Source organism: Trachurus trachurus (assembly GCF_905171665.1).
Source record: "Trachurus trachurus genome assembly, chromosome: 16".
Lineage (NCBI taxonomy): Eukaryota > Metazoa > Chordata > Actinopteri > Carangiformes > Carangidae > Trachurus > Trachurus trachurus.
In genome coordinates, this window is record NC_139902.1 from 25,238,626 (window position 1) to 25,253,193 (window position 14,568).

The 14,568-nt window shown below is 43.0% G+C and overlaps 1 protein-coding gene across 4 annotated transcripts in view; it reads left to right on the forward strand.

Moving 5' to 3' along the window:
- Nucleotides 1-14,568, forward strand: part of rims2a (regulating synaptic membrane exocytosis 2a) — a gene marked incomplete at both ends in the record, with an annotated part of 135,094 nt that overhangs the window by 23,299 nt on the left and 97,227 nt on the right. For all 4 annotated transcript variants that reach the window (XM_083990457.1, XM_083990456.1, XM_083990459.1 and 1 more), the window contains one exon: nucleotides 3,067-3,277. In XM_083990457.1, coding sequence (XP_083846583.1) covers nucleotides 3,067-3,277 — 211 coding nt within the window. The remainder of the gene's footprint in view (nucleotides 1-3,066; nucleotides 3,278-14,568) is intronic.

The window sequence follows — 14,568 nt, forward strand, 5'->3', positions numbered from 1 at the left end:
GTGTGTACAGAGGCAGGTGAAGGTCGTTAGAGGCCACATGCTGGAGAGAAGTTTTGCATCTTGAGGTAAATTATATTTTCCCCAAAATACATAGTTACAAAGTTGCTAATACATTGTATATTTTGCCTATTTCAGGTCAATTCTGTCTGATTTACAGCCTGCAAAATAGTGTGTCCAGTTAAGCATAAGCTAAAGCATAAAATCTGTGACAACCCCACTACAGGCCACATGCTTAGCTTAGCACCAACCAAAAGCTAGACATAGCTAGCTTCTAGCTTCAGAAAATAGTAGAAGAGCTAGCACACAGTTGGACAAGACCAAACCAGTGCTGAAAAGAGCATGAATATTGGATTAAAGATTTGTCAGGTGGCCAGGTGCTCCCATTTCAGAAACAATGAGAATGTAGTTCTTTATCAGCCAGATGTGTAAACAGACAATTGTTTGTTAATGTGTTAGCTGTACCTACCTCCTTTGGTAAGGTGATATGTTGTGGCAGTGGGTTTGTCAGCTTGTTGTGGAGTTCTTTTCTTGCCAAATAGCCAATAAATCAATAATGTCCCATTAGCTTTGAGTCAAGAGCTGAGGACTTTGTAACATATGTTATGACTGGTTAAAACAGGACCACAGACTAAATTTTATGACTTGAAATTGTTTCAGACTGGATCAATTAAAGATTATACCATCCTGTTTAGTGAATGCTACAAATAGGCTACACAAATATACATAGGCCAGGTAAATTGTGCAAATGTGATATAGGCTACAGTATTAGGGGCGACAGAGGAGTAAACATTGAGCTCAGTTTGTGGCAGAAGTAGAATCCAGACTCTTGTAGACAGCTTGTAGTTGAGCCTCGCTGTCATATGTCCAAGAGGGCGGCTCGTGTTACGGGCTGTGTGTAGCTGCTCTGCCCCGGCCCAGAGGTAAGAGAGCTTCGATACGCTAGCATGGGACGGGACAATGAGCAGCGTATGATTACTCGTCAGCACTGTCACCTACATTTGACCGTGTTTGACCGAATAAGTAAACCCTTTTGGAAATGGCCGCTGTGTACCAGCTGCCTGCATGCCGCCACTTGAGTTACTCTCACTCCACAATCATTCTTTGTTTTCGTCTCCATGCTCCACTTGTTAAACCATTTGCTCCATTTAAATAAGTCTACATACATTTAATCTTAACCTTTGAAGGCTCCCATTAACGTTAATTCTTTAATCTTCTTACTCTGTTCATTCTTTCCCCCCTGATATCTGGCTCTTAGAGTCGAGTCACAGTTAACACAGACTAAAGTCTCATTTTGTAAAAACCTGTTTTTATAACCTCTATGTGGCCCCCCAAGAGGTGAGCGAGCGTTACAAAGAGGTGACCCGATACAGTGGGAGGCAGAGGTAATCATTGGTTATCTTTAACAGCTCTTTTCAGTGACCTTGTCCGTCAACAGAGCAGTGGCCCTTAGCCCATGTCCTCACCCAGAATTGAGCGCATGTCTCTGTAAACGTGTGAGTGTAAGCAGAGATTAAGTCAGAATAAAACATGATTATTTGTAGTCTTATTCCCCTGATCCTCGGAGACAGTGGCTTTACCTCTTGTATCACAGTCTTCATCACTCCGTTATCAGGCCCTCTGTCAGTAAATGAGATTTGGTGGGATGTGTTAAACAAGGCTACATACTAATCTCTGCTTGGTAAACACACAAAGGCTGTGACACAATTAGCCCTTTAATCCCTTAGTGGGTACAACAAGGGGCATGCCATTGGCACTCCATCTAATGTTTAGATTGCATGGAGACTTGCTCACAAAACACACACGCACATACACACACACACACACACACACACACACAGACAGTCTTCAGGTGGAGTGTCGCTGTTTGGTTGGTGCTCTAAAGGTCTGGTTGTGGGTAAAGGAAGCACGTTTATCTCAAATGCAGAGCTGTATGTGGTAAAAGGATAGCGCTGCTCAATAATTCACAAGTGCTAATGAATGTTGCAGGGGATATGTGGGGCGAAACCAATTCTAATCGCCATATTATGAAGTCAGCCCAGTGTTTAGTTTCCAAGGAGACGCTCAATTGACATGTGTCATACAAAATGCATGTGAAGAGTCCATGCAGGTTTTTTTCGGTAGCCTCTCAGGACTTGTTAGGAGTTAAGGATCCACTGTACAAGATCAGGTGAAATGTATCAGTAGGAGGCCATCTATAGGACACAAACAATAACACAACTGCTGCTACACTTGTAAAGGCAGAGAGGATTTTGGGCTCCACTGTGTGTGTGCGACCACCACTGGTTTTCCTAACACAGTCGAGAAATACTAATTGTGTGTATTGGTAATATCGTTATCCACCCGTATGACTCCAGGGTGATCTGTGTCTCACCTTACGACTGTCCTGTTATAGAAACACAGGTGCAAATGATTCATTAAACGCTGGGGAACCTGAGAAAGTGGAATTAAGTGATGTTCTTAAACTTGCAAAGCAAATTTGATCCCCCCCCCCCCCCCCCTGTTTTAGCAGAGGTGCGGTATCAAAGGAGGAACTCTGCTTTGAAGCTTCTGAGGTCACGGTATCTGCTTTTCCTTTCAAATCTAACACACTGCACACGTCTGAGGTGATATCAGTTTGTCAGCGGATAGTAGGAGCTTATTGTAGTAAATGTGATTTTTTTTTTTTTCCCCACAAATTGTACTGGGTTCTTAGGTCAGTATTATTATGATTAATGTGTATTTCAAACCCCTAAACTGACACATATTAGACCATGGACTCATTTTTTTATGATTTATCCTTTTAGATGTTTTATCATACAAAGTATTTAAATCCCATGGCCGAAAAAGTCATGCATCCTTTCCTTGTGTTTGGACCTGAATTATTTCCCCTTTTTGCTGGGGAGCCTAGAACGCTACTTTCCCATTCATGGATGAACATTGCAAATGAATGTGGGGAGTAAATGCTGTGTGATGCTGTGACAATGCTACTGTCTCTGTAGATAAATAAACCAAACACAAACCTCACTGTTTATTGATCAAATCATATTTCCTTTTTCCTAACTATCTGTCCTTCCCTTCCCCTTACAGGAAGTTGCACCAGCAGTTTGAATCGTATAAGGACCAGGTTAAGAAGATGGGGGATGAGTCTAAGCAGACTCTGGATCAGAAGACCGAAGCCCCAACCTGCGGGATATGCCACAAAACCAAGTTTGCCGATGGCTGTGGCCACCTCTGTTCATATTGCCAAACAAAATTCTGTGCTCGGTGCGGAGGACGAGTGTCTCTGCGGTCAAATAAGGTAACGCTGGCTCGCATGCTCGGTACTTTCCATTTATGAGGACGCATATACACACACACATACACACATGCAGATGTCCCACCCTGAGGCAAATTTCTCTCTACGCTACTATTTGAAATCCGAGGTTATGAAACATTGCAGTGAAATCATAATCTGGGAACTGAGTCAACAGTGTCTCTAATGGCAACTAATGTTTTTCAGATTATCAGCATCAGCTCCAGTGGGAGACTTTCTGCATGCCTTTGTCCTAATGCTGTTCACACTGATGTGTTGATTCACAGCTGTAGATCTTTTCTGTTAATGTTTACTGTAACTTACAGTTGTTCAGTTTCACCACTGGAGGGAACTCTTCCTCCTTTTCTTTTTCCCCATAAAGGAACCTGATGGCTGCTGCTGTATAATGTGGCACTCCAGTGCCTAACTAACCTCTGTCAAATCCTTCCCTCAGACTAAGCCAGAGCTTTTAGTGTTAGACCGCTTAAATTTGAATCATGAGCTTGAGTGTTTTTCTGTGATGCCATCCAATCCTCTGCTGTTGGAGTATGTGAAAATGCTACCAGGACCTACTAATGCCACTCACAATCTCTCTCTCCCTATCTTTCCTGCTCTCCTCCCTCTCCCTCTTCTCTTTCTGCTGCATTCCTGCTCTCATGGAATTGCAACAGGAGGACAAAGTGGTTAGCAAATCCTTTTCTGTGTTTCATGGGACTGTATCTGAAGCATTGTTCATGAAATCCTATGACATGTGTATAAATATATACACACATACAGCAGCCAGTAATGACATGAAAAAATAGAGAAAAGTCCCCATCCAGCTTTCCTGTGAGTCTATCATGAAATAAATATTGATTAAATGTTTTTATTCCTTAAAGTAAGGGAAAACAAAGCTGTTTTCTAAAGGTTAAAAATTGTGGTTGATGTGGTGCTTCTCAGAGAGAGATACAGAGAGGGCTAAAGGATAATACACAGCAAGGGTTTGGTGACGGGACCAGTCAGACTGTGACAACATCTTCTGGGTCTCTAGAGTTTTACAAAGCTGGGACAATAACCCTGATGATATGATGAGGTTAAAGAAGGACTAAGCAGGGTTTTTCCCGTGGCTCTGCTACATTTTTACCTTAATTAAAAAGCTCCAGAGTAATTGTGATAGTTAACTACATGACGAGTGAGAACGGAGGCTCTCTGCCTTCCACCTGGCGTCTCATGGCTGAAAACCAACCTTGCAACATCAGTGTAGTACCTGGCCGCCGCTCCGGTGTCCCAGCTCTCGTCTCTGCGCACCGCGACACAAACACACTCCATAACCTGCAATCTCTTGTTTATGACATTTAAGGCTACACAAACAAACACGTCGTAACATCGTATATGGTATATAACGTTATCCACCCACTTCATGGATTGATTTTTCGCCGGCTTTGTTGAAAACAAATGCACATGGCCAGGTGGAGGGTTAGCAACACAGAGGAAAAGCAACCAGACTTGCATAGTTCCTCTTCAAAGGTGTGGGCTTGAATGACATGATTGCTCAATGTGCAGGGAGGGATGTTGTGAAAAGCGCTATTGTGTTGCTCTATGGAAGCTGTAGCATCCACAAATTAGCCACCTGCTGCCCTGTTGTGACAATTTCTCATTATTATCTTGTGAGTCCTTGAACTTTGAAGGAGTACCTCTATTAAACACAATACTAGCATCCAAATTGGACTTATGGGTCTTAATTTTAACATTCAGGTGGTTATATCATTTAACCAGCTATTGATAAATTAAATCACACACCCTTTCCAAACTATACAAGTATAATATATAGTTTGCCAAACAGTAACTGAACAATCTACAGTTCATATTGGAGGGAGCAAATACCATCAAAACAACAAAGCAGCAAAAACACTGGAAGAGACCTCTGCTCTGTTGCTCCCTCCACTTGTACAGGCTGCCATTGTTCCTCAGTAGATAATAGCAAGGAGATCGGTTACTGTGTTGTACAGATGGTGTTGAGTATTAACAGTGGCAGCAGGCTGGCGATGGATGGTGAAGGGGCATTGGCAGAGAGGCCATGGGATGTCCATCTGAGGCTTTGTGGTGCGCCGGCCTCCTGGCACCGAAGGTTGCTCCTCCATTTAGACCGTAGTCACTGACATTAATGCAGTGTTGTTCAGTGGTGACTGTAATAACACACATTTCCTAATGGAAAACTGCTCTTGCTGTGTATACTGAGTTACAGCTGCAAAACCTCAGGGGACTATGCAGGAGTAAACATTTGATCCCAGTCCAAAGGAGCTTACGTCACTGCTTTGGCTGCCATTTTTGAAATATTTTTGCAGATGTGTTTTCAGAACGCATTTAATATCCAAGAATTGCTTACGCAGAGATTTCTTCAGCATGGGAGTCGAATAAGTGTTGATGGCAGCACATAGAAGTTCAGATGACAGGGTCAGGCGGACGGGTGGAGAGCCAGCATGGGAATGAGCAGAGGGGGAGGTGGCAGGAGTGTGAACGCATGTAAAGGAGGTGGGTTAGTTAACCAGTCGTTGGCTGCATGGTCATACACATATCAGGATACTTTCATATACACAGTCTGTTCTCTGCTTATCTGGTAATAGAGTCCAGTGTCCCAGGGTTGACAGGGGCTGTTAGGAGCCAGCAAGGGCCAGTCAGTGTAGGTATGAGGGATTGAGTCGTAGCTCAGATGAGGGAGGGGTACACCATGGACAGGTCACCAGTCTATCACAGGGTTGGCTGGCAGAGATAAACAGCCATTCGTGCTCACATTCACACCTATGGGCACTTAATTATCACCAATTACCCTGCATGTGTTTGGACTGTGGGAGGAAGCCGGAGTCCCACAGAGAGCCCACAGAGGCACAGGAGAACATGCAAACTCGACACAGTAAGGACATTTTTAGATTAATTAATCATTGAAATGTTTATGTAAGCATTCTGACCAAGCAGAATTTATGCAGATGGTAGAAATAAGTTAATGTTTGTGTTTGTGTTTGCATGTGTTTCATGCTAACTGCATGTTAGCCAATATAGAAGATGAGGCAGTGCATTAGTTGTTAGTTACAGGTTGTAATACAGCATATGCAGTCGCCCACCGGGACTACTGTGATATTGATTACTGATTGTTTCTGTGGTTGGTGCTTGTAGCAGAAGTTTTGCCGCCGACAAACCTCATTTTTTGGTGTGCCTAACCAGCTTGTGTGGAAGCTTGTGTGTCAGTGAAAAGAGGTGCGGTGGTGAAATCTGTTCTTTTTCCATCCGTCTACTCTTTCCCTCTCTCGCAGATGGTGACAGCAGTGGCGAGAGAGATCTTGTTCTGTGAAACGCCATTGAATATTTACAAGTCTCTATGTCTGGGGCGACTAGCGGAGCTATGGTACACTGGAATATGATATAGACTGAGAGTTAAACAGCTGGTGAAGGGATGTAAGCTTTGAAAGATGGAGGGCTCTGCTCAGTAACCCTGTTTAGCTGAGACCGAGACGCCCTCGTTATAGTCACATTAATCATTGTGTCTTATCACAACAAGCTGAATAATAGATAGAAAAACACTGTTAAAATGTGTGTGTGTTGATAACAGTCACTACTCATTAATCGTGCCAGGTAGCTTCGCCCCTGCTGGAAATACTTGAAGTACAGAGTGACTTTTTTTGGGGGGGGTGAAAATATGAAATGCCTCTGATATAGATAAACTGGGTGTCAGTGCTGTGAAGTCGTCAGGATCCCTGCTTGTAGCTGTGGAGCTCCCCACCATTTCCTCTGATGTGGCTTCAAAAGGGCCTGAGGAATCAACAGTCTCTGGGGAGGAAGTCATTTGTGATTAAAGCGTCACTTCAAGACGTTACATGTGTTTCTTGGCCCCCTCAACGTTTCTGCTATAAAACAGAGGGGGAGGAATGCAGCTTTTTTTTTATAGGGACCCCTTTCAGTTTTAAGCAGCATTGTGGTGAATAACATGTTGTTACAGTAAATGAAATAGATTGGGGAGTCCTTAAACAGGACCACAGAAATAATTAGCATCATTAGAGGACACCACATGGATGCTCATGAAGGACAGTGTTTGGGAGGTTTTTACTGATTGGTTTTGAGAATTACAATTAATGAATATGAATGTGTTTAACACACAACTGTTCTAGCAGCGTTAGTGTGAAGATCTGCGAACTGTATGTAATGTTCCTGTCTCTTTGCTGTGGTGTAACAAATGTGATATAATGTGTTTAAAGTGAAGGGAAATTACAGACCAAATCTTTTTTTTTTTTTGCTCTGGCTCTAGTTGAGACAGATATCATTTGACTGCTGCAGAGCTCAAAAACATATGGCTGACTCCACAGTGTCCTCAGATGTAATTAGGCCTGAACAATTAATCAAAAATATTTGAAAAAATCATAAAAAGGCCAAGGGCATTATTAAAGTTACAAGACCTTCAATTATTTGCGAAAGGTAAAATGTCACAACATACCATGAATGAGGCATTGTGGTCCTATAGAAACACTATGGCCTACAGTAAAGGAAGGTAAAGGAACATGACTTGCATCATTATCAATTTAGATATTTAAAATAAAATAACATGCAAAAATGACGCATTGCATTGCAATCATAATATCTGTCAAAATAAAATTGCAATATCATTTTTTATGTAGGCTATATTGTTTAGTCTTATTGGCTGTAATTGAGGTTTTATATTTACAGAAAGATGCACAAATCTACACTATAAATGTGCCTGTACAAAACCTGTCACATGGAAAAGATGGAAGGCACAGGTTTACTGATAACTGATGATTGGTAATTTGGTTTGACAATATTCACACCAATTCCTTAGTGGACACTATCACCGTATGACTCCCTATTAGATAACGTTAAAACGCCCTGAGGCAAAGTAACTCGTATTTTCTGGGGCTGTGTATTTCTCGCTATGTTGAGCAGGCGCCCCATATGCAGAGACAATAGGACCCTCGCTGCAGCCGGTCCCGGTTCGAGTCCTCCGGTGGCCTTTTGCTGCACACAGCACCTGGACGCAGCGCAGTTTGCTTCCTTCCATGGCGCTGCCTGCAGTTGTCTGCACACATAGACAAATAGGCTACAATCATGGTGGCGATGACTCGAGCTGTCACTGTTCCGTGTTTTTATCGAAGGCGCGGATTCGGGCACAGATCAGTGAGTTGGTCTGAAATGACAAAGTGTGCTTGTTAGCGCGAACACAGGCAAAGTGGTGCCAATCAGCGTATATAGCCGCGTTCCCCCATCTCCCTATTGGACGAACGGGAGCAGAGCAGGGACGCGCCGCATATGTAATGAGCCCTCATCAACTCCAGCTCAGCTCTGACTCTCTGTTACAGATGAACTAATACAGCGGTGCTGGGGAAACAACGTGATTTGACGCGTTCTTGCTCACATGTTTTCTCCCGGTAGACCTACTGACATTGAGTCTGAGGTTGTTTGCAGGGTGTCATGGCTCCGCTGTAACGATTCAACCCTGGGATCTGTCTCTTTTTGGCGTTTTTTTCCCTTCTTCTTTTTTTTTTCTTCTCTGGATCCTGCAGCTGCTCTGTTGTGAAGACCGTGTTGGTGTTGGCTCGGATGTGGTCAGTTGAGTCTCCGGTATAACCTTCACGGTTGTTTTCGGCTGCCGCTGTCCGACAGGCAGCCTGTTGTCTGGACTCGGAGCTGTCCGCGGTGCTGAAGGTCGGAGCGGGTTCTTGGTTTTCAGGAGCAGGAGCTGCGGACAGTCGTCACTACATTATCAGGACTTAGTGACGGCGATCTTTCTGCACTGAGACACTGTTTTCCCCTCAGAGGCACCATGGGTAAGCTGAGTGAGCATGAGGCTGCGACCGACTGCAGCTCGTTTTCCTACCGGTCATTTTGTTGGTCAGAAACGGGACCATTCCAGCTCTCTCGGGGGGAAAATGTACTGCTGTAATTCTCCTCACAAAATCTGTCCTCAGGCGAGTTCAGTCGCCTTCACCCATTTGGAGAAGGAACATTTCTGTCGCTTTAATATTTCCAATGCAGTATTTTCCCGACATTTTTTTTTTCCTTCTGAAAATGAGTGCGTGTGACTCTTGTTCGTGCATAAAAATGTCACACGTTTGTATGGTGCAGGTCTGAGTGGGGCAGAAGGAGCAGAGGGGGGATGTGAGTCTGACTGACATCAGCCATTTCCACGCAACACCGTATTTTGGGTCTCTATTGTAATTCCCTCATCTCCCTCTGTCTCTGAACTTCAAACAAGGAACATAAATATTCATCAAGTCTATTATTATTACTGGCGCGCACACTAAAATTAGAAGCTCATTAAAATGTAATTCACCACGTGCAGCCAGTGTTGGAGCATGTGAATGTAGGCCTCCCCTTTCATTCTCATTGGGCGGTTAATGAATCACATCAAAATGCCCTGTAAACTTTTAATTCTGGGGAACTGCATCAAAAAGGCTCATTTCTACATGTGGCCATAGCCTACTGTAATCTGTTTATCTAGTGTAAAGAAACTACATCATGCTCCTGTGGTGTAGAAAACAACGTTGAGTTTCACCCTTCTAGGTGAAAGTCATTAAGTGTGTTAATAATTTGCTCTGGGATAGTCGATAATATCCGTATTGATGCCTGTGTGCTCAGTCAGCTCAGACCAGGATGTTTGCGAGGAACACTTCCCTCCCTGAACAATGAGTCTTTAATGAGTGGTTCAGTTCACCTCAGTTCAGGTGAAGGAGAGAAACACCGAGGCAATATGATACCTATGACAGTTCATTTACCGCCACATCAATATTGCAGCATGTGGCATCTCTGGGCTGTAATTCAGCTCTTTTTGTAAAGATTATTCTTCTGGCATCTTTGCCTTTATTAGACAGCCGAGCGGGGGGGAAGGATATGAAATGTGTTTTCCAGATGGAAGCAAAGTATGGAGGTCATGGTTTTATTTGGTGCTGGATATCCACGTGATTTTAAGTCTAATAAACTGAATGCAGCAATGATCAAAACAAAGGCCCTCTCTAATTTCTAAAGAGCCTCCTGTGAAATCAAGGGAAAAGATTACATCCTGTTATGAATGAATGAATGTAAAATGAATGAATGCAAAAAAATGTCATTGATTTAATTTAACATCAGAGCTGGCTTTCCGTTTGAGCACAGTGTGATATGCCTGGAAGGATAGTGCTGATTCACTCTGGAGCCTCAGTTAAGTAATGCTGTAGTGCAGTTTAATGGCCACAAGAGAGAGCTCAGTGCTCTCTCTTACTGCATCTTACCCATCTGGCTTCTGCATGTGAGTGTAAGACTCCTCCAGGAAAATTTTTTGAATGGAGCAGACCAAAAGGGAATATGTTAAGTACATTGCTGAAGGGTACATATTATTTTCTACACATACAGTATATGTGTGTAGTAAATTGTATATGCATGCTGTCAGGCAGATCTCACCACATGAAAGGTCAAAAGGTGTTTTTTAATCTGAATAATTTTTATGGCTCCATGCTTATGCTTCTTGTCAAAGATCAGTGACATCCTTGTTTTTTTTTCTATATATTTTCTATTCTCACTGTCTGAAGCACACTCACATTTTTGGTGGATCATATTAGCTGGTACCAATGAAAACACCCTTGGTCTGAAGGGAAGGTATCAGAAAGGAAATTATTTATTGATCCCATGGCGCCGGGTGTTTGTTTCCCTTAATTCAGTGCCTCTGTAAATAGCCTATAGCACATTTAATAGAGTATATATCTTCCAGGCGTTTGCAACGCGTGATAGAGTTTTTAGCTTTCTATTTTTAGCTGCAGGTTCAGTCACTATGATATGTGCAAGCACAAGGAGAAATGGCCCTGCCCGAAGGCCGCAGCCCTCAACCCACTTCCCGCGCTCAGCTGTGAAGAGTTAAGCCGAAGGGGTGTGTGTGTGTGTGTGTGTGTGTGTGTGTGTGTGTGTGTGTGTGTGTGTGTGTGTGTGTGTGTGGAGATTCTTCTTGGGCAGAGTGGCTGCAGTAAAACTGAACATACCTCTGGCTGTTACAGCTGTTTGACCTGTGTGTGTAGCATCGTGCATACATGCATCTGCTGTGGAGTGGATGTGCTCTGTTCGGGAATGAGCGCTATTAGAGTTTCCTGTTAGTGTGGGGTGAGCTCATGCTGGCTTTGGACCGGAAGGTTAGCAGCCTCATGCTGTGTGATGTCTCTGCCAATGTGACTAAAGTAAAGACAGAACAAAAAACTGTAAGTAATGAATGAATGAATGGGATAAAGCAATCGTAGCAGTTTTCCTTGAATTTACTGTAGATTATTTCTATGATGTGACAGACTGGAGAATAGGATCATGAAATACTAAATCTCATTTCATCCTAGATATCGTTTGATTCCATTTCGCATCCTTATGTTAAGCTACTGTTTTCCAACCAAGGAAAGCCTTGCTCGTATTCCACACACGTCTCTATCAGCTGATAAAACTCTTTAACCTCTTGGGCTCATGCAGCCCTTTAAAAAGCCCTTGGATAATCTCTAAAGTGCACTGTCATCAAGCTCAAAACAAGGCCATTATTATTTTGCAGTTCATGTAATGTTTTGGACGTATGAGCATTCAGCTCGGCACCGACGTTTTCCTTACTTTTGCTGTTCCTGCCTGATATACTGTATAAATATCCATTCTCATTCTGACTCTCTTCCAAAGTGCAAATCAAATCCAAGTATTGATGTCTGAGGCTTGGTGTACTTAACATTTACTGGACCTATGCACGTTTTTGTTGGCCTGTTTTTATTTATTTTTTAATACTAATGTGCTATTAGATATTCACCGATGAGATAAAAGCTGAGAGCTGAGAACGTGGTTAATTATTATTGGCAGACCAGAGTGGTGCACAGCAACTGACTCTATGTTAATTGCAGTTTGGTGGGGTAAATATCTAGGTCATAGGCTGCAGTCTTCTGTGGAGAAGGGGAGGGGGGTTGAGAGAGAAGGGAAGATTTCAGTAAATAACCACAGGTGAAACATAATCTGTTTTAGGACTGTGATTATGTTCACAGAGATCCAACTCTGAAATGCATGTTGCATTACATATACATAAGATACATAATGTGAAATTAGCACACTGTCTACCCAGATTGATGAGATTATTGAAATAATAGAAACAAATGAATTCAGACATTAGGATGGATTTGAAGTAGCCTACTATGCACCCATTCATCACTGTCACCACCTACCATCCTACGTTTCTGTACTGCACCTTGTCGTGCACATTATTCCTTATCTGCACTGTATGACGTCGCCTATCCATGCACATACTGACAATAACCAATAATCTTTTGGTTTTTTTTTTAAGCAATTCTGTGCTGCATTGCTTAATTTAACTGGGATTTGTGGCTATGTTTTTTTTATTTTATTCTCATGCAGTACCCTCTATAGGATGATGGGTGATATTGCCCCTGTTCAAGGTGGGGCACCTGCAGTTTGTGTGGCCTCTGCAGACTCCGGCCAAAAAAAAACTAAGATATTCTCAATTGTCTTCTCTGTGTGGTCATTTGAAATAATCACCGATTACAGATGTAGTTTACATGTGTGTAACTTCCAGGTGCAGGAAGTGATGTGTGGTTGATTAGCAGGAGAACTGGCCTTGGTGGCTCCTGGGTCTTAGCCGATGACTCATGGTTCACTGCAGAGCTCTCGCCATGACCCCCAGTTAAAGAGGCAGTCATGGCCTCACTGGCCACACTCCTCTGGGACACATAAAGCACAATTTGTAGCCTCCCTGCTTCCATTGTGTGTCAGCACACTTATAGCCCATCTGTAACATTGATAGCTGGTCATAAACGCCTTGTGTGTCAATATCACATAGTCCAGTACATGCTGCCTACGGTGTTACTGTTCAGCTTTTTTTTTTTTTACACTGCGTTTGAAATATTTGAAAATTAATTAGTGCTAAAGTGGCTTTACAATGAAAAGCTGCCTCTTCCTGCTCCCAGGTGGCTGCTGCTGTTTCTGAACTCTAAATACAGTACAAGAGTAGATCTTCCTATCCTGCTTATTTTTCTGTTATTTGGATTTGTGCAGTTGTAATAGCAGAGAGAGCAGGAGATCGATGACAACCTTTTGCACTATCCACTGCAATGTCCACTTAACGCTGCTAAATCAAAGCCACAGCCATCGTTGTCATCCAAAGCTGAGATACTTTTTAGTTGTGTTGTTGCAGTTAAAACAAAAAAAAAGTGTAAATTGCGTTTGTGTGTTTTTTTAAATTCCTCTGAAAACAAATGATGGTTGAAGAGCTTTGCATTGCAGTTTGTGTGCGTGCGTCATCTGTGAATGTTTGCACATACTGTGTGTTTACTGCTTTGGTCCAAATGGCAGTTTTATCTTCCAAGTCAGTCACATGTGCACCACCAAGCAGAGAGACAGAGAGAGGGAGAGAAACAGAATCGAGGTTTATGAAATCCCTCACTAGTTAGGCACTGTGATCTTTCACTAACGTCCTACCAATCAACAGATTTAATATATTTGATGAATGAGTCAGCCACACCAAAGTCTAGATTATTGTGTAATTGAACAACTGCTTCTTCCGCTGCTCCACCCACACACCCCTGTAAATTCTTACTTAAGTCTATATGCTTGTGAAAATCCAAGCACACCATGCCACAGATAGCTGACACCTTTAACCATTTGTTGATTTTTTCCACACTGCCCTGTGTTTGGCTGCGCCTCAGGTTCTACCAGTCACTGAGATAAGCAGTCGTTTCAAATTCAGCCTTTGAACCGCTGCAGACAGTAAGAGTAGAGGCCAGCGCAGTTTAAGCAAGTTCAGTTAATCTAGAAATAAGATATCAGTCAATTTTTATTTGATTCAAAGCTTACTGAAAAAAAAAAAAAAAAAGGCGAGCCACAGGCCGACTGATGGTGGGTGAGGCAGCATTCAGGGCCCGCTCACACTAATAACAGTAATGCACTGACTCAGCACTGGGACTGTGGTGGTGGTGGGTGGGGGCGTGCGTGTGGGGTTGCAGTAGCTCTTGGCCGCCCTACTGGCTGTCTGGTCTGTCAATCATTTGGCAAGCTCTTAGTCCTCTCAGAAACACTTAGCTATCACTTTGAGTCGGTCTCTGTTAACAAGGCAGGTGTGGTCACCTGGAGCAGACATGTCATACTGTGTGAGTTTTCTCCACAAGATAAGCTTTTACTGTGTGTGTGTACATGTGTGTACAGTGATCAGGGCTCCTGTCTGTTCCTGGATTTATGACACCAATGGTTGTTGGAGCTGCAGATAGAGGCACAACATCACAGAGCAGTAAAAACCTCCATCTCTCTGGCCTTCACAGAGCAGAGCT